Source organism: Anolis sagrei, chromosome 4, assembly GCF_037176765.1.
Source record: "Anolis sagrei isolate rAnoSag1 chromosome 4, rAnoSag1.mat, whole genome shotgun sequence".
NCBI lineage: Eukaryota > Metazoa > Chordata > Lepidosauria > Squamata > Dactyloidae > Anolis > Anolis sagrei.
The window spans coordinates 42,775,036-42,798,437 of NC_090024.1; the positions used below are offsets into that span (position 1 = coordinate 42,775,036).

The window sequence follows — 23,402 nt, forward strand, 5'->3', positions numbered from 1 at the left end:
AGCAAATCAAGCTTGAAATCTCCCTAGAAGCCACATTAAACTCCATATACTTTTGGCATATGACGATGATATGACTTATTAGAAGAAAGAAACTGGGAAGGCCACAGTAGAGGTGTATAGAGTCGAAGAATCCCGAACCCCGAGTTTGTAAGACTTGAGCAGGGCTGTTAATGCAGGGTAACCTGGAAGTCTTAATTTCACTTCAACTTACGGCAAACCCATGAATTAACAGCAAGAACAACAATAGATGGAAAGTTTCAAGCAGACCATTCTAGATTAGTGGCACAAACAGAATAAATAAGGCCTGTAAATAGAGGGATGATATTACGTAAGGCAGACATCTCAACGGCAAGACCTTCAGGCTATGCCAGGTGTAGTTAAAGCTTTCTCATTTCCAAGACAATATTTTAATATCATCTGCTAAGTTATATACCCTGCTGATATGAGTTACTATAAATTGCAACTTCTTTCTATAGCCATAGTAATTTTATATTGTTTATTCATTCATGGATATACTATATCCTGTTTTCCCAATAATGGGACTCAAATGTTTCTACAGGGCAGGGTCTTGCTATCCGAATAGCCCACAGCTGCTTTATATACTGTACATTAGGCAATACGTTTAAGCTATAAAAGTTCCAGGCATTTACAACTTACATTCATAGAAGCTGATTGGCACCATAATTACAAATATATAAAATATTTATTAAGTATTGCATTTCCCTTTTACATTAATTTTGGGGTTCATTGTGAAAAGAAGTTCTGTAGACACTGATGGACAAAAAATAGTAACACATTAAATACTTGCAAAGGAGCCTTCTCCCTGCCCAGTGCATTTTCTACAAGTCTTTCTTGGTTTTTCTGAATTTTCTGAGTTTCTCTTGATGAATGGTTTCACGTTCCAAAGCGGCTAGTTCAGAGAGCCGTTGGAGGTACGGCGGAGGAGCTCCTATAACAGGATCCACAAAGCAGTTACCTGGGACGAAAACAAAGGACTGTGCTTCATTTAACACCACAATTGTTTGTTTATTGGATGCATAATCAGCAGTAGTGTAAGGACAGCACTTGAAGCAGCAATATACAGAAGGTATTGCAAAAGTTAATAAACTGCAGACTACAACTTTAAAAAAGATAAATACCTGGAGAAAACAAACCACAGCTGTGAATGGCTTAAACATCCTAAGGCATCAGATCTCATTTAATTTTTGGAAGCTAAGCAGGGACAGCTCTGATTACAGCAACCATACTGTCACTGTAAGCTATGCTTCAGATCAAGGAAGTGATTCATGGGGTTGCCTTGAATCAATAGGCAACCTGAAGGTACATAAATCCACAAGCTGAGATATTTAAAACCAGGATCTTCTAATGGAAGAGGAGCTGCAACTTCTACAGACAACTGTTTTTAGCTACGTATGTTTGCTAAGAATTGTTCCAAGAACAACTGGAGGTTCCTAAGTGGCTCATCTCTGTTGTAATGAAGATAGCAAATCAGTATGGGGCCTTATGAGGTATCAGGATGATAGAGATACATCGGGGGAACTACCAATATACATTGTCACATTCCACATAAAGTAGTAACATTTCTGAAGCGCTATAGCAGATAAACTCATCAGAGCCATTCACTTCTGTAGTGCTCCAGCCAATTTTAAATAAGGGCTGTAGAGAAGACAAAATAAACTAAAGCTGCAACTGCAAGCAAAGCAAACCTACTAGAGATTAAATCTCCCTGTGCACTATGGAACTTCCTAGTGTTAAAAATGCATTGTTAGTTTCTATTGTTTTATATTTCTTTCATTCATTAGTATCAGAACTCATGTATATAATACAATCCCATGTTTTTTATATTGGAGCCAAAACAGAATATTAACCTTACAAAACTTTTCCAAAGAAATATATCTAATAATTGGAAAAAGAAAATAACTCTCTTGTTGAACAGCTAAATTAAGCTTTTGATACAAGATTTACAAGAAAAACAAAAAAAATGTTAACCCTGACTTCAAGCACCAATCTTACACAGTATTCCAAAGTGAATGCAAAATGGTAGGGAGAAAGTTTGCAATAAAGCAGTGAAAAAATTAGCTGGTACCAGAAATACATTCTGATGAAACACAGTAGGAAATACCCCATACATTTACCAGACTTTAATTTGGACACTTCTGGAAATGAAATTAGACTGGAACACCGGTTGTGTTTATTCAACCTATAAATACACAAGAATTTGAAGGGAGATTAAAATTTGAAGGGAGATGACAAAACATCTTGATTTGCTAGTACCAAGGGCACTGTGCAAGGATTCCTTTATCATAAACACTTGCATACCTGTCACCATTTAAATTCCTAATCTTACTTTTTACAAGCATCAAAATATTTACACTGATGTGACTATAAGAAAAAGGGCTGTTAACATTGGGGAATATAACATAAAATGCCTAAAAACGTTTCCAAGATTCAACATTGCTGGGCAAAAGAACTGGGAAAAGTGCCAAATTTGAAGGGTTTTATTATGTTAATCATAACATGCTCTTTATATTTCCTTAGTCAGCAGTATTTCACTTACATATGTCATGATATATGATAATAAAAAGCGAATGGTATGATCCTTACATGCCTATTTGGAAGTGCATTCCACTGGGTTCAGTGGGTTATATTCACATATAAGTACTTGTATGTATAAGATGACATCCTAGATATACTATTAGTAATTTTGTTTATTTTGCTTTTATAATATGATGTATACACAAATTAATATTTTGTGCAAGTATTTATCAGGGGCAGTGCACTAGATAATAATAATAATAATAATAATAATAATAATAATTTAATAAAACTTTATTTGTATACTGCCCTATCTCCTCAAAGGGACTCAGTGCGTTTTCCAACATGTAAGGCAAACATTCAATTGCCAGAAAGAAACTATACAGACAATTACATCAAGATAAGCACATTTGACAATATAACACAATCTAATTGAACTTAATGGACAAAATCAACAATTGAAAACATCATCAAATTAAAAAATCTACTAAAACACACAAAAGATAAAAATATTAAAAACCCGTATCATTGTAGCTCCATCAGTAGAGGTTCACAGAACCAGTGGCCAGGGTTACAAATGGACGTGGCCAACTATAAGAGGGCTGGGCATGGGATAGTGCAAAAAGCAAATCATAGGGCCAGGGAAGTGAATGAAGTGCAGGACAGAGTGCTATCTGGCTACGTGGAAACTGGGCCTGGAGACTATTCTCGAAAACTTACTAGCACATCCAGGTTTCCAAATCCCTGCAAAAGGAGGACAGTGTAGGAGCCTACCTAATCTTCTTGGGGAGGGAGTTCCAAAGTCGAGGTGCCACCACGGAGAAGGCCTTCTCCCTCGTTACTACCAACTGTGCTTGCAACGGTGGTGGAAGTGAGAGGAGGGGCCCCCTGGTAGATCTTAAAAGCCCATGCCAGTTCATAGGGGGAGATGCAATTCTGAAGATAGGCAGGGCCCAAACTGTTTAGGGATTTGTCGGTCATAACCTGCACCTTGAATTCAGACTGGAAACGTATGGATAGCCAGTGGAGCTGCTTTAATAGGGGTGTCATACGTTCCCTATAATTTGACATCTGAGCATATTCAGTTTTCAACAGAATGTCTTAGAACTTTTTTAAAATCTCAAACACAGAAAGACAGGTGAATACATTTATTGAGTTATTATTAGTCCATCCAACTAAGTACTGTCCATAGAGGTTTCTAGAGCTGAAGATTTTTTTCCATTTCTACCTGGAGATGCCAGAAATTTAACTTGAAACCTATACAGAAAAGAAGGGCAGCTAAATTGTGTGCTGAGGAAAGACAGTCATGATAACGTACACATTCTTGAGTGAGATATAAATAAAATAAAGGCCAACATCCAATGTCATGGAAGCAGATGTCTATTTATACAATGGAACTTCCTCTCTTCTCTACACAGTTTGAAGTTTTCTCTGGAAATATTGAGTATATATCAATTCTACTAAACCTACACTGTGAATTTAGTTTTCACAGGACAAGAACTCAAGATGCCTCACCTCACAGCAGCTAAATCTCCCACTCCACCACGCATCCCTGTTGTCTTCAGAGGGCCTAGTTTCCAAGAACCCGACCCTCTTTTATTTGTATCCCCCATGCCTCTCTCTCTATAGAAAGAGAAAGACATATTTAATACAATGACAGCCTTTCCAGAGTGAATAGCAAATACAACATTTGGTCCTCACCACCCTCAGACTGAGGAAGGCTACAGTAAACAAGAAATCAGTCACCCGCACCAGGTTTGCCTAACTTTTAACCTTTTCCGAACATGTAACTTTTTCAGATTATAGTTGTTGCATTGTGAATACAGAGCTGTTATGTTTACACTGCTTTTACTCTGTTCTCTTTTTGCTAAAAGCCTATATATGAATCAGATATGTCTTTGGGTGACAGTGAAAGTTATTTTTCTCCCATTTCTGTCCTTTATCACTTTCTTTGATGATTATACTGCATAAATAAATAACTAAATGAAAAATGAAAAAAATTACTTACAGGACAATGGGATACATTTCCAAAGTGCCATAGCTTAAATGAAACAAATGTGGTGGTCCTTTTTGGACTAAACAGTTTACAGTTAAGCTATGATTGGTTCACTGCTGAGGCTGGATCTCAGCAATGACTTGGCCCCAGTATTTATGCCTCAAAAACAATGAATACAAGTGATTCAAGAATTCTTCCCTGGGACAAAACCCTTTGCCAGGAATGCAAATTAACTATGTATGCTCTATCTCAGTTATACTGAGGGGAAAAATACCAATCATCTGTCCAAGGAACAGGAAATGGATGGTTACATTTGGCCTGCATTGTATCCCTCTACCACCAAATAAAACCTGTAGCATTAAACTCAATCCGAGTTTTGAACTAGGCTCGTAAACCTGTCCACACTATTAATGCATTGTATTTCCTACTGGACTGGAGTGACTAAGGCCCAGTCTTGATACTCCAGTACCCAGAACTGAGGAAGATAACTATGAACCTTACACTTAAAAAAAAATTACCATAGTAATTTTGCCAAAACAAAGTTAAAGCTTACTTGCTTTTGTAGTAGCTTTCAAGAAAATACTTTGATGAAGTAGGTGGAAGCAAATACAAAGGTGGCAAACGGGGCTCATCATTACTGGAAGAGCTAAAATAATTAAAAGAATAAATAGTAAGACTAGTTCGGGCAGCTTAAAGATTTGGAAAGTTGGAAAGTCTTGTCATCATTATTACTGCTGCCAGGCCTTCTCTAGAGGAGAGATGAGTCTTCTGTGTTTCATACCACAAACTGTAAAGATCCCACGCTGGCTGAATTCAGGCTACTGCTGCAGTGTGGACTGCAGCAAATATGAAACTTGTATGGACTAGGATTATTTTATTACTTTGGGGTTTTTTTTGTTTGTTTTAGATATATTAATTTAGATTTTACTCTGTACTTGTTTTCAATGAAATCTGGTTTATTTAATTCAATCACCCTGAATGCATCCAATAGCAGTTGTTTTGTTGGCTTTGTCTTATCAGAATACATTACTATGCTTTGTAAACATTTTAATGTATTTATAATCTTGTTGTTTTACTTAATGGTAAACCGTCTGTACTGCGATTGCTTGTTTGTTGGCATCTAATGGTTGCCAGTTGTGAGCTGCCCTGAGTCCTCCCTCGGGGGCTGAGAAGGACAGGATATAAATGTTTGAAATAATTAAATAAATGCTGCTAACTGCTTGGCATTCTGTTTATCTTTGGGAAATTAACATATTAAACAAACATGACTTTAAAAGGTTTTTACAGAGGTATGGTATAAACGTATAGGACACCGCACTACCTATATTTTCAAACTAAACCTGCTGCGACCCACCTCGAGCCACGAGGAGAGGATTATTATTATTATTATTATTATTATTATTATTATTATTATTATTATTAATGTGGCCTAAGAAAAGGCTTACCCAGGAGAATATATAACAGTCAGTCAGTATGGTGTAGAGCTTTGAGTGTTGGACTATGACTCTTGGAGACCAGGGTTCGAATCCCCACTTAGCCATTCTCATATTCACACAAAAGTTTAAAAAAACCCTTAAAACATAATTCACATATGCTATCTTAATATAAATAATAGAAACATAGAGTTGGAAAAGACCACAAGAAAGGTCCTGTCAAAACCCCTACCATGCAAGAATATAAAACAAAGCACTCCCAACAAATGGCCATCCAACCTTTGTTTTAAAACCTCCAGGGAAGTACTTGTAAAGTACCTCGGTGGTGGTGATACTAGTAGTAGTGAAAGTAATAATAATGTAATAATAATGTAACAACCTGTTTCTAAGGCTCAGAAACAGCACTTTGACATAGCTATGCCATTCTTTGGTATCATGTATGTTAGAATCAGTCCTAGGCTTATTAGCTTTACTTTTTTAAACTTTACTTAAAAAATATTTTTATCCCAACTTTCTTTATTTTTATCCCAACTCAAGGCTGTTAACCAAACATGACACAATACAAAATAAAAACAGAGCAAATGTATTCAAATATGAATAAAAACAATTAAATATTTATTGACTTGCACAAACTTCAAAAAAGGTTGTGTATGAGGAAGGACCAAGGCTATGAACCATCACAAAGCTTAAGATCATCAGGAGAGGCCCTACTCTCGATCCCGCCACTCTCGCAAACACGGTTGGTGGGGACAAGAGACAGGGCCTTCTTGGCAGTGCCCCCCCCCCCCCCCCGTCTGTGGAACTCTCTCCCTAAGGACATCAGGTTGGCTACCTCCCTCCTGTCCTGTCCTTTAGAAGACAACTGAAGACCTGGCTCTGGGGCCAGGCATTCAATTAGAGACCAGCGGCAATAGGAAAGGGAAATTTGGATTTTGCGACATGGATTCTCCCGGTTCGGCTTGGTTTTTATTGGCACGTTAATCTATTAATTTATTGTTAAATTTTACTGATGATGTGCAATGTTTTAAAATGATTTTTTTGTGAATTGTAATTTTTATGGTATTTATGCTGTTAGCATCCTCTGATGCTCATGTGAGGCCCCGCTGAGTCCCCCTTGTGGGGAGAAGGGCGGGATATAAATATATTAAATAAATAAATAAATAAATAAATAAATAAAGGACTAACAATGCAGGGATAGACATGGGGATTGAGAGGCCATTTTCTACATTTTTCTGCTCTGAATTTGAATATCGTTGAATAACTTTATTGTCATTGTACATCGTACAACGAAATTTAATGCCACCCCCAATCATGTTATATATGTAGAACTACAAACAAAATACTCATCCTTCTACATTCTTATCACTATCGCACAACCCATAATGCCAGATCAGTGTAAAACCATAGAGTTCAATTTAGTCTAGGACAGTGTTTCTCAAACTCTGCTCCTCCAGCTATTTTGGACTTCAGTTCCCAGAAATCCCAGCCATTGTTGGAGCTGAAGTCCAAAACATCTGGAAGAGCAGAGTTTGGGAAATACTGGTCTAGGATAAAAGCTAGCTCTCAGCCTATTTGTCCTTGTTTTTATCATTCTATACCTTCTGTCAGATTGCACTAATTTTAAAAAAAGAATATTCAGGGTGAGATGGATCCTTAAGAATATTTTGAGCTTTCTTAAGGCAGCATGAATTCTAAAGTTCTTCCAGAGAGGGAAGAAGGCTACCAGTAATATTCTGGGCAGTAGTGGTAGCCTTCCTATCTGCCACTGTGCAAATTAGTAAACTATATGCAGATGCAGTAAGTTAGGACACTCTATAGCACAGTGGTAGAAAGTCACCAGAAGTTTTTCTTTCAATTGTTGGTTCCTTAAAAGTTTCAGATAAAGTTTGCTGGCCATCTTAACCAACATTGCAATATGAATGCCCTAAGTCAGGTCCTCCTTAACAATAGCACCCAGGAACTTAAAACTCGCCACCCACTTTCAGCCACTTTCGGTGAAAACGGAAATTAGCAGAAGGTTACTCTGCTTTTTCAAAAACTAGTTTGAGGCATGGAGTGTGTGTGCACCTTGTTTTGGTTAAGAACTGCACCATTAGAGCTGTCATTCTCTACTTTTTAAAAAAAAGGATTGGTGAGTGATACGGATGACACAATTTCCACCTTACATTACAGTTTGGCATAGACAATGCAGATCATTTTTTGAAATGGGAAAAACAGTTCTTCCCTCTCTCCCCTGGATAGGTAATCACTGAACTCAGAACTGATGGTTCCACCCATTTGACCAGATGTGTGTAAACCTGCCACTGTATATCTCTGAATAAAGGCGTAACAACTTTGGACTGCAAGTAAATTTGAAAATATAAGCATTTATTCTCTATCATCACTAAATATTCTGTGATAGGACAACCATACAATTGTTCTTATCTTGAAATAATTTTTTTTGACCTCATAGGCAAATTGCATTAAAATAATTATGTGGAACCCTATGAAACCCTACGAAAGCTCTATTAGAAATGCCATTGCAACACATTTGTGCAAACAATAGTGTGCAGTGATATCTGAAAATGAAAAAGGGTTATAGTCTTTGGATAAGCACACAAACTATAATCATATACCTGTTTAGAAACGAATTAGTAGCACCTTGCCTTTTCTGAGCAACAGGAGAGAGGTTTCGTTTTGCAGAAGATCTCTCAGATCTCTGAGGAAGACTCGGCATTGCAACATTTTCACCACAATCTCTCAAACCATATGCAGGTGCATACTCTGCTTAAAACAATAATTACATCTGAGATACATGGAATGGGGTACCAAACTCACAAATACTATACCAACAGCTAGTTTTATTTTACTTGACTAGACATTTGCCTCAAGTGCTGAGGTACTTTCTCTGAAGCTATATGAGTGTGTACAAGCTTCTGCAAAAGCACTAATGAAAAAAAAATGTCTTCATCGTTTCAAATTCACACCTGAACAGCAGCTATTAATTGAACACACATGTTCATTGCAATCAGCCTTTACTCTATTGATGTACAAACTGTGGCCACATGTGGACTCAAGTACTTCCTATGTAATCCATAAAAGCAGTGGGGCTCCACTCATTTTCCCCAAGTGCAGTTGACTTGCTGGGCCATGGCTGTTGGTGGAAGTCCGTCTGAGATCACTGTTTACTTGTTGATAGTTGTTGGCAACTAACAGTAATCTCAGTGGAGATGGCAGCAGGATGAATGTGCACAGAAATGACTAAGGCCCTTCTACACTGCCATATAATCCAGTTCAAAGTAGATAACCTGGATTTAAAATGGCAGTGTAAAAGCGGCCTAAGCATGTGAGCAACAATGATGTGTGCATGTCTGTTGAGATGTGAATGCACAAATATACATGAATGCACACACAAACGCATGACACCAAGTGCTCCATCACAAATTTAAAGGTTGTGCATGTCTGATATACATGTTTCATCTACAATTCTGCTTATCCCTGTGATGTCCTAATAGTGCCACTGTTAGGACCTTACAGCCCTTACAATATCATTTTACACATGGGATGCATCTGGCCTGCCACTTCAATTTCATTCCTCCAATTTTCCTTAAGGAATAGTTTTGGACCATCTCCCAGCAGTTAAATCCAATAGTACTGAAATACAATGAGGGCCCTTCCACACAGCAATACAATACAGAATATCAAGGCAGATAATCCACAATATCTGCTTTGAACTGGGTTATCTGAGTCCACACTGCCATTCAATCCAGTTCCATTTGGATTTCATACAGCTGTGTGGAAAGAGCCTAAAAGGTCTGGGTAATTTCTTTTCTTTTCTTTTCTTTTTGGAGGTGTAAAATAAAGAAAGAGATGTTTTCATGTATGGTGGTCTTGTGAACTGGTGCAGGTCTATTGTAAAGGAATAATAAAGGAAACAAATAAAATGATACACAACAAAGTAAAACAAAAATCCAGGGATGTGGCTTTTAGGGATATTCAGAGATAGATTAGAACAACCAGAAAGAGAAATTTGTCTGTACAGCTTTGCGGCTGCACGCATTACAATTGCCAAAGACTGGAAAGGGGAGAAAACATTAAGCTTTAAAAATTGGAAGGAAAACTGTGGGATTATGCACAGATGGCTAAGATTTCTAGCAATTTGAAATATGAAAATCATTAAATATTTGAAAGAAACTGGAAGCTGGCCTTAGCATATTTGACTGGAGATTTAAAGAAATAAAATCAAGAGGAATTTATTGAGCTAGAAGTATAGAGGGTTAAACAAAATGTGCATAAACTCTGTGGAGATCAGTGACAGAAGGCAAGGTGGTGGGTAGCACTGGGGGTGGGTTGATGGGTAATTGTACCGTGGGTGGCGGGTTGTCTATGTATGTGTATGTGTATGTCTGCAACGTATACGGTCGGTGTATTACCTTTTAAAAATTAAATAATAACTATTACATTAAAAAAATAAGTATAGTAATTTCAAGGATAATTCTGTTTCTTTTGTAAACAATGGTTAAACATGGATGTTTTAAGAGTAGGAGAATACTATTTTGGAAAGGAACAAGGAGAAATGCAACCAGAAATCTAAAGAAAGATAATGCTGGCAATATCAAAAAGGGATTGGACAAATAACTGAATACATTTTTGTGCCTTTTATCAAGTAAGTCTAAAGTAATGATGACAAATTTAAACATTTACCTTGTTTTATTCTTTTCGTCTTTATCAATGCATTTTCTGAACCATTCTCAAAGGCACAACTGATGAATGATTTTCCTGAGACTTTGGTATCCAGAAATCTGTGGTCAGATGTCAGCATTGGCAATTTTTGTTCTTTCAGTGGCTGAGAAGTGATATGTTTGCTGTTTCAGTCATGAAAATGAAGCGGTGTTGTGAAAACACAAAATTAATATATACTTGAACATTTTTCATATGTTTCACAGCCTGGAAACCACACTACAACCCATTTTTCACATGTTTGGGGACACTCGTATTTCTCCAGTCTCCAGAGAACTTGATCAGCACATCTGTGTTTTAAGAAAACCGTATTCCACAAAGGCCCCTCTTTCTCTAGATAACTTGCTATTTAAATAATTATTCTTATAAATCAGTGGTTTGAAACATTACCTTTCTTAAGGAAACTTAGTAGGTCTCCAAAGAAGCTGCAAATTCTTCATAATAGTTTTAAAACATATTTTAACAAGAACAACATTATGCATATCAAAGGCAAAATACTCTCTGCTTAGAAGAGTGAGGGCTTTCAAATTTTCTTAACACTGACATCATTAATGCATTGACTCTAGGCTTATCTTTTTTCAAAACAAACACATTGTGGCAAATGGAAGAGTTTACCACCTTAATTTAATACCGCAAAGTATAGTACAGTACTTACGATTCTTCAAGGTTTGCAATCTCTGGGAATTTACCATCGTGTGCCTCTGAATCTACAACAGATAAACATAACTGTTCAGATTGATGCAAAGTGATCCCACTTTCATATGAACGTTTTAATAGGTATTTTGATTACAATTATAAAGCAAACCATTTGACAGCAATGAAAGTTTTATTTTATCAAAGCTTGCATACTTTTGAGGCATTTTGTTCTTCTAATAAAGTTATTGCTGAAAAAAACCCATATATCCTTGGAACCGGTATCTGCAATTTCACCTACAATTTCATTCAACAAACTATGTCCTCTCTGGGTATTTTCTAGATCCATCAGGTAATTCTATGGTATGTTTCAGGTGGAAGTTACCATAGGGTTGCATTGGAGGATCTAGGCAATTCCTAGAGAGGATACCTCTGTAACTATTTCCTAGTTCTCCAAGGTAACTTCTAGTAAAAGTCATTCATTTCAATAAGGATTCAACGGTTGTTATCAACCATTTCCTATTTTCAGTTTGGGATGCATCGCCTGCAGACAGAGTTTCGTTTTACAGTGTATACCAGGAACTTGGAGGTGATAATAAACATTAATAGCAGAAAATAATGACAAGAGTGGCAGCTTCTAAAGTCAACTGTATAAACACAACGTAATTTACCTAATAGTCAGAGAACAAGGCTTACCATTAATACATTCAGTCAATGTACTTTACCTTTCATACAGTGAATAGGGTTTGCTCTTACAGAATGTTGACAGTTGGCTTGTAAATATTGGTTTTGATCTAACTGTTGAATATATTTACAAACTGAAACCTTAAACATGCATCTGACAGAAAAAGATGAGCTCAGCATGGCTTTTACAAAACTATGAGTTTCAGTTCTGTACAATAGCCACAATTTCTCTCAGTCCAAACAGATGAGTATTCTCCCCTTTTTATCAAAATAATAGGTGGCATTATGTGGGGAATTTATCTTGTAAACCATGTTTACGGTTCAGAATTGCAGCACTGCACAATGGCTGTATTCCCAGAAAGAAAGCATTCATAGTATTTGTATTCAAAGTATTGTTGTAGCAACAGTCACATTGTGCACTTTATGGGACAGGCTTGGTCAATGACAGTGCAAGGAGATGGGGGCAATGGCCTTGGCAGAGCCATGGAGTACGGTCAGTATAGAATAAAAAGCAGTGGAAAGTCATGGTATACTACACCTAGCCTAAGAAATGTACCAGTGCAGTTGTGCACTAGGAATATAACTTGCGCAATGCCCTGTTGTGCCATTGCCACAATGATCTAACATGCATGCAAAATGTGGCCCTTTCCACACAGCTATATAAAATTCAGTTTATCTGCTTTGAAGTGGATTATCTGGCAGAGTAGACTAAGATAATCCAGTTCAAAGCAGATTATGTGGACTATCTGCCTTGATATTCTGGATTATATGGCAGTGTAGAAGGGTCCTGTGTCAGTGATGCAGCCCTCTCATTGTAAAGTTACATAATATGAGGGAGTATTTCAGTCATTGTTTCCAAGGGGTGAAGTCATGAAGGCAAGGGAGAATGAATCATAGCACAAGGTGTTTCTACACTGCAGAATTAATGCAGTTTGACACCACTATAAATGCAAGTATTCAATAATATGGAATTATGGCCTTTGTAGTTTGATGAGGCTCTAACACCCTATGGCAGAAACTTTATAAAACTACAATTCCAATGATTCCATAGCATTGGACAGTGTTTGTTAAAGTGGTGTAAAACTGCATCATTTCAATAGTGTAGACTGTAAAAGATTAATCCCAGTGCTATACTAGTTAGGATTAATGAGAGTTGCAAAGCATTATAACGTAATTTCAAAGTTCTTACACCACTACAGACTCTTGAGGTAACTTTCAGAATTCTTACATAACTATATTCAAAGTTAGATGGTTAGGTCACCTATCCCTGCCCATGAGTTACAACTCCCCAAACCAAAACAGTTCTTCACAAATAATTTCTCAAAGCTACAGTTTTTCATATTAGAAAAATTAAAGTTAGCCAATATATTTTATTAGGGGGCATTAAAACCTCTCTCTTTCTTTTATCCATGTGCTTTATATTCTTCGGAATTTTAAAATAGGTTGTAAATTACAGAATTTTAGATGGCGGAAGACAGAAAAAGTCTGAAAATATTACAAGATATTATTACAAGATATTACAACAAGATATGAACAACAACAACATTATAGTAATTGAAGCTGTAGACAGATATAAGTCCTTATCAGTAAGTTCCACTCACATCATTTCCAGATTCCCTCTGCAAAAAATATACCTATATAAATCTGGACTAACAATCATACATTTTGGCTCAATAAATGAGTAGCCACAGATTTAAACTGTAAATCCTGTCTTCCTCAAATGCAACTTTTTTCATTATTTTGTATATTACAACAACAACATAATAACAACAGCAACAGCAACAACTAGAAGTACTATGTTGGAGAGGGTGTCAGGAAACTGGAACATATATGCATATGTACAAGATTTTTGTACATATTATAAATATGTACAATATTTTTGGAAATTGTTGTAAGGGAAATAGAAAATATGAATATAGAAATTAGAAGAAATCTGGCAGAAATATTGCTATCAATTAAAAGAGATGAAGGGAAAAATAAGAGGGGGGAAATTTAATAGACCAGCTATTAAGTAGCTAGATTATCAATGTCTAATGAGACTCCAACACCCTATGACAGAAACTTTATAAACGTTTATAAAAGTAGCTAGTTGATGTTTAATATGTTATTGTTTGATTTATGATTTGCTTATTTGCCTTTTTTGGTTGCACTTTACGACATTGAATGTTTGCCACTGTATATTGTGAACCGTCCATTGGGGAGATAGGGCAGGATAGAAATAAAGTTTTATTATTTATTATTATTAATAGCAACATATTGAAAAGGGGAAATGACAATACAAATTGGCAAATAGTATGAAGAAGTCTGGAGAATTGCGATGACTGATCAACTAACATCAAATTTAAAAGTAAATGTTTTTTGAAAAATGAAAATCTGGAAATAATAATAGAAGAAGATATTATATGAAACACACGGAATGATTGAATTCAAAATTTAAAAGGACTAGCACTATATAAATAACTCTTTTTTAGATAATAGATAATAATAAGCCTTAGATAATAATTCTTCGTAAAGATAGGAAGTACCAAATTTTTGTTCTACTTTTGCTCTATTTGCTATTCTTTTTCTTCTTTTTCTCTTCTTCTCTTAGAAATTAGCTTTCTCACTTTATTTCCCACTTTTCTATACTTATGAAATGTTCCACCTCTTTTATTGTATCACTACAGATTTTTTTTTCAGAATACAAATTATAATTTAAAAAAGTAAATAATAACAATTATTTTTTAAAACTTATTTATATGCTGCCCCATCTCCCAAAAAGGGACTCGGGAGTGGCTTACAACAATGAAAGAAAACTTATTAGATTATATAAACAAAATACGTAACATATCAAATTAAGATAAAACAAAATTTTAACACAAAAAAGCCATCATTAAACAATTATTATATTAAAGCACTTTGAACATTAAAAACCCCATTGGACAAAGAAGATGGTAATTTACCTCCATGTGAAAAACTGAACTTTTGGTGGGATTTTAGAAGAGATGGTGCTAGAGAAGGGGAGCACAGGGATGAAACAAAACAAAATAAAAAGGGGGGGAAATGTATAGTCATAATAATGATGAACTTATGTTTTATATATGTCTATATAATTGTTAAACCTTTTAAAAAGGTAAAGATTTCCCCTTGACATTAAATCTAGTCGTGTCTGACTCTGGGGGGTGGTACTCATCTCCATTTCTAAGCAGAAGAGCCAGTGTTGTCCATAGACCCCTTCAAGGTCATGTGGCCAGCATAATTTCATGGAGCGCTGTTACTTCTTGCAGAAGTGGTACCTATTGAGCTACTCACATTTTTCATGTTTTTGAACTGCTAGGTTGGCAGAAGCTGGGGCTTAACAACAGGAGCTCACCCTGTTCCCCGGATCTGAACTGTCAACCTTTCAGTCAGCAAGTTCAGCAGCTCAGCGGTGTGACCCACTACGCCCTACATATATGTCTATATAATTGTCAAATCTTTTATGTGCAATACAAAAAAATTAAAAGGAAAAGGATGCACACTTGTTTTCTGCTGCCCTGGAAACTAGGACTTGGAGCAATGGGTTCAAATTACAGGAAAGGAGATTCCACCTGAACATTAGGAAGCACTTCCTGACTGTGAGAGCTGTTCAGCAGTGGGACTCTCTGCCCTGGAGTGTGGTGGAGGCTCTTTCTTTGGAGGCTTTTAAACAGAGGCTGGATGGGGGTGTTTTGAATGCAATGTTCTAGCAGGGGGTTGGAATGGATGGCCCAACTCTGTGATTCTATGAGTCATGTTGTCTTTTGATTTGTCCTGAGTACAACAGCCTCAGCTTAGTCATCTTCACTCCAGTTGCAACTTAGCAACAGCTGTTCAACAGTGGAACTCTTTGCCTTGGGAGTATAGTGGAAGCTCTTTCCTCAGAGGCTTTTAAACAGAGGTCGGCTAGTCATCTGTCGGGGGTGCTTTGAATGCAATTTTCTAGCAGGGGGTTGGACTGGATGGCTCAACTCTGTGATTCTATGAGTCACATTGTCTTTTGATTTGTCCTGAGTACAACAGCCTCAGCTTAGTCATCATCACTCCAGTTGCAACTCAGCAACAGCTGTTCAACAGTGGAACTCTCTGCCTTGGAGTATGGTGGAAGCTCCTTCGTCGGAGGCTTTTAAACAGAGGTCGGCTGGCCATCTGTCGGGGGTGCTCTGAATGCAATTTTCTAGCAGGGGGTTGGACTGAATGGCCCAACTCTGTGATTCTATGAGTCACATTGTCTTTTGATTTGTCCTGAGTACAACAGCCTCAGTTTAGTCATCCTCATTCCAGTTGAAGCTCAGCAACAGCTGTTCAACAGTGGAACTCTCTGCTTTGGAGTATAGTGGAAGCTTTTAAACAGAGGTCGGATGGCCATCTGTCAGGGGCACTTTGATTGTGTTTTTTCCTGCATGGCAGGGAGGTTGGACTAGATGGCCCATGTGGTCTCTTCCAACTCTGTTATTCTATGAACCTGTGAAGGAAAGTCCATATTTACTGCTGTATTTTGAACTCACTACAACTTCTGAACTGTCTTCAAAGGGAGCACAGAGATGAGAGAGAATAAAGGAGGGGGTAAATGTACAGTCATGTTTTCTATGATTCTAAAATAAATAAATAAAAACCTGGGGAAAATAATAATATTCAGCATTTTGACAGCACTTTGGATTAGACGTGGGCAGACTTGGGCCTTCCCTCCAGGTGTTTTGGACTTCAACTCCCACAATTCCTAACAGCCTACCGGCTGTTAGGAATTGTGGGAGTTGAAATCCAAAACACCTGGAGGGAAGGCCCAAGTCTGCCCATTGGGATTGCTGACGCACCGCGGGGCTCGAGGCGGGCGCGAGGCTGGTTCCGGCTCATGGCGGCTCGCTCGCTCTCTCGGGAAAACGCGGAGGGCAGCCTGGGGCGGTCAAGGAGGTCCGGGGGCGCTGGGGCCGCCCATCGCCCCCTTTGCGGCAGAGGCAGCCGGCTCCCAGGAGCGCAGCGCTACCGCTTCCACCGCCTCCATCGCGGCCCCGTCCGAGGCAGGCGCCGTCCAGGCAGGCCCAACGGTGAGGATCCGGCCCCTTGGTTGCTAGGCAACCGGAGGAGCCGTCATAAAGAGGCCCAATCGCCTCACTCGAGTCCCAGCTCTGAGTAGAACCATCGACACCAGGAGAGAGGAAACGTGGGCCTTCCCTCCAGGTGTTTTGGACTTCAACGCCCACAATTCCTAATATTTTGGCACAGAAGCTAAAGGACCTTGTGAAACTACAACTTCCATGATTCCATAGCATTGACCAATGGCAGTTAAAGTTGCAGTTAAAGTTAAAGGGGCAGCCATGATTTTAACAGGAGCGGAGCACAGGGAGCATACAACCCCCCTGTTGCGCCAACTCCACTGGCTACCGATCTGCTACTGGGCTCAATTCAAAGTGCTGGCGTTAGCCTTTAAAAGCCCTAAACGGTTCCGGCCCAAGCTACCTATCTGACCGCATCTCTGCCTATGAACCCACCAGGACTTTGAGATCTTCCAGGGAGACCCTGCTCTCGATCCCACCTGCTTCTGAAGCTCGGCTGGCGGGGATGAGAGATAGGGCCTTCTCGGTGGTGGCTCCTCGGCTGTGGAACGCCCTTCCTACGGACATTAGACTAGCACCATCTCTAATGGTATTCCGCAAAAAGGTGAAGACCTGGCTGTTTGAGCAGGTGTTCGAATAATTAGTGCAATGATTGGTTAATGAACACTGGAATGGAACAATGGATGACGAATCTAGAACATGTTTTTGATGACGAGACGACAGTGAATGGGTATTGTAGTAACTGTTTATTAATTGTGTAATGTGTTAGGTTGTTAACTGTTTCTAAACTGTAGCACTGAATTTTTGCTGTTTGTATTTGTTGTGAACCGCTGTGAGTCGCCTTCGGGCTGAGAACAGCGGTATATAAGTAAGGCAAATAAATAAATAAATAACACTGGCCACAGATTTATAAAGTTCAACTTTACAAGTTGTTTCCAAAAATTATCATAACCTTTATCAGACATGGCAATATCAACTAAGGAACACAGATAATTTTGGTAAATAAATAAATAAAGAGGGATCCTCTCACTTCTGCAGAAGTCTACCCTATACCATGTCTACTGTATAGCATGCAGCTGTGGACAAGTCTACATAGAGACCACCAAACGCATGATCGTGCCATTACCACTCAAGCAGGGAGCTTTGAGATGGTAGAACAGAAGCTCTCCGAAGCTCTAGGTGCTCTAACTGCCTATTACAGGGAAAACCAACTGATCCCTAACTCATCTAAAACACAGACATGTGCCTTTCACCTTAAGAACAGACACACATCCCGAGCTCTGAGGATTACCTGGGAAGGAATCCCACTGGAGCATTGCAGCACACCCAAATACCTGGGAGTCACTCTGGACCGTGCTCTTACCTACAAGAAGCACTGCCTGAACATCAAACAAAAAGTGGGTGCTAGAAACAATATCATACGAAAGCGGACTGGCACAACCTGGGGATCACAACCAGATACAGTGAAGACATCTGCCCTTGCGCTATGCTAATCTGCTGCTGAGTACGCATGCCCAGTGTGGAACACATCTCACCACACTAAAACAGTGGATGTGGCTCTGAATGAGACATGCCGCATTATCACAGGGTGTCTGCGCCCTACACCACTGGAGAAATTACACTGCTTAGCCGGTGTTGCACCACCTGACATCCGCCGGGAAGTAGCAGCCAATAGTGAAAGGACCAAGGCAGAGACATCTCCAGCTCATCCCCTGTTTGGGTATCAGCCAGCACGTCAACGACTTAAATCTAGAAATAGTTTTCTAAGATCTACAGAGACACTCGCTGGAACACCTCAGCAAGCGAGAGTCCAAAAGTGGCAGCTCAAACCCAGAACCTCAACCAATGGCTGATACCAAATGAGAGACTCCCCCCTGGGCACACAGAGGACTGGGCGACTTGGAAGGCGCTGAACAGACTGCGCTCTGGCACCACAAGATGCAGAGCCAACCTCAAGAAATGGGGCTACAAAGTGGAATCCACGACATGCGAGTGTGGAGAAGAGCAAACTACCACCTGCTGCAATGCAACCTGAGCCCTGCCACATGCACAATGGAGAACCTTCTTGCAGAAACACCAGAGGCACTCCAAGTGGCCAGCTACTGGTCAAAGGACATTTAATCAACTACCAAACTCACAAATGTTGTATTTTGTCTGTTTGTTTGCTTTGTTCTGTTAGAAATGTAATATAATTTGACTGGTTGTCCTGACACGACAAATAAATAAATAGCCATAGCAGAGCACCTGATGAACCAACCTGGACACAACATATTATTTGAGAACACAGAAATGCTGGACCACTCTTAACAACCACCATGTCAGTCTACACAGAGAAGCCATTGAAATCCACAAGCATGTGGACAATTTCAACAGAAAGGAGGAAACCATGAAAATGAACAAAATCTGGCTACCACTATTTAAAAACTCTAAAATTACAACAGCAAAACAAAGAGAGGAAACAATCTGGGACATCTAATCACCTCTCAACAAAAGATTACTCCAGGCACTAACAAGCCACACCAAACAACAGCCAGGCCATCAAATACTTATCAAGGTGGTCAGTTGAAACATTCACACCTAGCTCCAGCAGACAAGAGTCCTTTGTCCCACCCTGGTCATTCCACAGATATATAAACCCACTTTCTTAGTTCCAACAGACCTCACTACCTCTGAGGATGCTTGCCATAGATGCAGGCGAAACGTCAGGAGAGAATGCCTCTAGAACATGGCCATATAGCCCGAAAAAACCTACAACAACCCAGAACCCCTCTTGTTTGGGTGCATCCTAGCTTCTGCCAACCTGGCAGTTTCAAAACATGCAAATGTGAGTAGATAAATAGGTACTGCTCCAGCGGGAAGGTAACGGCACTCCATGCAGTCATGCCGGCCACATGACCTTGGAGGTGTCTTTTTTAAAATATATATATATATATATTTATTCAGAATATGTTGCTCTTAGAGGAGCTGATAGAAAGAGAAAGAGAAAGAAGTAATACATAAAGACAAACAACCAAATCCACAAACCACTTCTAAATGTGACACTACAACACAACAACAACAACCATTCCGACACCAGTAACCAAACCCCAAAGTGCCCTTAAAATACTTCCAGGAGTACCTAGGCAGATAACCAGGAAGTAAATAATACTTTGGTCCCTTTGTTGTCTATTCCCGTCATGAATCATTTGCCGGTTTCTTACTGATCATCCTTTGAGTTTCTTCACTGCGCAGTGCTGATATAAATTTCGTTATTTAGCCCTTTAATGTATTCCAAAAAAATTCCCCAATTAGTCTTGGGTGGTTTTGCTATGCTCTGATATTTTTTGTGTTAAAATCTCCATATTCATGATGCCCCATATTTTTAGCAGCCATTGCTCCACTGTGGGGGATTCCTTAGATTTCCAAACTCTGGCTAACACTAATCTTGCAGCTGTAGTGAAATAAAAGAACAGTTTTTCCGAGTTTTTATCCTTGATGGTGTCTATGGACAATGCCAGATCTTCGGCTTAGAAATGGAGATGAGTATCAAACTCCAGAGTCGGACACGACTGGACTTCATGTCAGGGGAAAACCTTTACCTACACTGCAGAATGAATCCAGTTTGACACCACTTTAACTGCCATGACTCAGTGCTATGGAATAATGGGAGTTCTAGTTTCACAAGGTCTTTTAGCTTCTTTCCCGAAAAGCCTGACTTGGCTACAATTGGCTAGAATGCTATCGAGCCATGGCAGTAGAAGTGGAGCCATTCAGCAATGGAAATCTCTGCCCCGGAGTGTGGTGGAGGCTCCTTCTTTGGAAGCTTTTAAACAGATGCTGGATGGCCATCTGTCAGGGGCGCTTTGAATACAATATTCCTGCTTCTAGGCAGGGGGTTGGACTGGATGGCCCATGAGGTCTCTTCCAACTCTATGATTCTATGGTTGTATGTATTTAAACAGTGCTGGACTAGATAGTCTTTGGGGTTTCTTCCAGCTTTATACGTCTAAGTCTTCTGGTCTTATACACATGAATACAAGCATTATTTCTCCACTCGATACCATCATAAATGGCAGGATGTGGAGGGATGGGAAAGTTGTAACAAAGAACATGGCTTTTTTAAATCTATGGACTGTTAGTACCCTCTATGCACTTGAAAAGGAAAAGATAATGGGGATGCAAATGAGAAAATGTGTGTCCTCGATGGACTGTCACCTTGTCGTGGTGAGGGTGCTTGCATGTCCCAATGAACCTGCGGGCACAACGACTGGAGTTGTGCACTCTCAGGAGTGGCCGTGGGAGAGGTTCCACACCAAGCACAGTCTGAAGACCCAAAGACAACGGCGGAGCAGGCGGAGGATAACATGGTACATATTACCACGGCTGTGAAGGTGGAAGAAGGCTGCAACAGATTGAGAAGCCACGGCCGTCGTGTTAACTATGCCACCAGTGGAACCTCACCCTGTGAAGACTGTGTGTTGATCAGCTGTGCACTGACCTCCACACATTACATGCACAGGCATCTTCCAAGGAAAATAAAAACAAACCAATCCAGCTGGAGATCAGCTGTAACCAGCAGTGCTGTAAAATTTGAAGATGCACAAATGGGGGGGCAAAAGAGAAAAACATGCCAAGAGGAAGGCACGTCAAGCCAACCCTGACCAGGACTGCCTTCCACCTGGAAACCAATGCCCTCACTGCGGGAGAACATGCAGATCAAGAATAGGGCTCCACAGTCGCCTATGGACCACCACCACTTGGAAGACAATCCTATTCTGACAACAAGGGATCACCTAAGTAAGTAAGTATTTGGCCTTCAGAGCCTTTCAAAAACTTGCTGATGTCTGATTTATCTTCTATATGTCATGTTCTCTATGTACACTCAGTTCCTAGTTTCATAAACTTTTATGATAACAAAAATAGACTTGTTATGAGCCTTTTTGTTATTTGGTTTCATTAAACAAAGTTAAATCTTGATGTCAAAGACATACTGGCTTAGTAGTTGTTTTAATATTGCACATAAGAGAAATAAAATACAAGCAAATGTGGCCTTTCCCATGGATTTACCGATAAACTCAACATATCAAAATGAGAGAAAAGTTAATAAAACTATTTTCTTGCTTGTTAAAGTGTGTGTTTGTATATTAGGGAGGGAGGAGGATTGGTTAGGTGTTTTGTCATGCCACAGAGGCCTGAACTTAACACCTCCAGAAGGCCTAAGTATATAAAAGAAGGCAACACCTCGTGGAACTTGAGACTTTGCTGTGTCTAATTTAGTTTTTTAAAAGGGCATAAATTGCAATTTTGGAATGGATCTAAAACATTTTAAATTGAAAATGCATGTAAAATGCAATAGCTTTCTCACTAGATGCTGTGCCAGGATTGCAATCTTAAAGGAATGAGTTGGACTGCCATCATACTACTGGTTGAGTTTTAATTTTATTTATTTTTATTTTGGGGGGGGGGGGCAGTTGCTAGAAAATTGAGGAAAAAGCTGTTAGAAGCCATGGATTTTTAGTGAATGGATACCTTCTCTAAGGGTACATCTATACTATAGAACTAAAGTTTAAAACTCATTATAATAATTGCTTTTCCTCTGTACTCCTGTTTTGAAAGCCAGTTTGGGTCCAATCATGAAAGCAAGACAGGATACAAATAAAATAAATAAATAAAAAGTACACACAAATATTTATAGAGAGCTGTAGAAGGAATAAGCAGTGCATATTTTCTAACAGAGACTGATAGGTAATGGGATTAACCCCCCCCCCCTAAGTAACTAAAATAACTACCTTGAGGACCTCCTCTGTGGTGTCTCCCCAACTCTGGAATACCCTCCCCCCCCCCCCCCACAAAGAGATTAGGTTAGTTCCCACCTTTGAATCTTTCCGATCTCATCCTATAAACATGGATTTTTAAGCAGGCTTTTGACCTCAAGTAGGCCCATATGAGGTTTATACTCTGGCACTTTGGTTGTGAATTGATGGCAGCTAGTTTTATGTACAGTTGGTCAGCATTTTGAAATTGTGCTATCGTATTTTATATGTTTTGATAGTCGTCGTTTTATAATTTCTGTGTGATATTGTTTTATGCTCATGCACCATTTGTGTTATATGCTGCACTTTGGAGTACCTGCCCTGTAAACCGCCCTGAGGCCCCTTGGGGAGATGATAGCGGATTATAAATAAAATTTATTATTATTATTATTACTATTATTACTATTATTACTATTATTATTATTATTATTATTATTATTACTACAACTACTACTATTCAGCCTAAATGTACAGAGACTGATTGCTTGTGTAGCCAGTCTGTGGTTCTCAACGTGTGGGCCCCAGATGTTTTGGCCAAAACACTTAGGGACCCACAGGT

The 23,402-nt window shown here is 39.1% G+C and overlaps 1 protein-coding gene across 1 annotated transcript; it reads right to left on the reverse strand.

Moving 5' to 3' along the window:
* Positions 1–684: 684 nt before the first annotated feature.
* C4H8orf89 (chromosome 4 C8orf89 homolog) lies at positions 685–17,115 on the reverse strand. Its single transcript, XM_060772747.2, has 8 exons — positions 16,812–17,115; positions 11,339–11,390; positions 10,648–10,808; positions 8,580–8,727; positions 5,085–5,177; positions 4,051–4,158; positions 2,136–2,200; positions 685–976 (listed from the first exon to the last, which is right to left on the reverse strand). The coding sequence occupies exons 1-8, from the start codon at positions 16,849–16,851 to the stop codon at positions 840–842; spliced, it is 804 nt and encodes a 267-aa protein (XP_060628730.2). The 5' UTR covers positions 16,852–17,115; the 3' UTR covers positions 685–839.
* Positions 17,116–23,402: the final 6,287 nt, after the last annotated feature.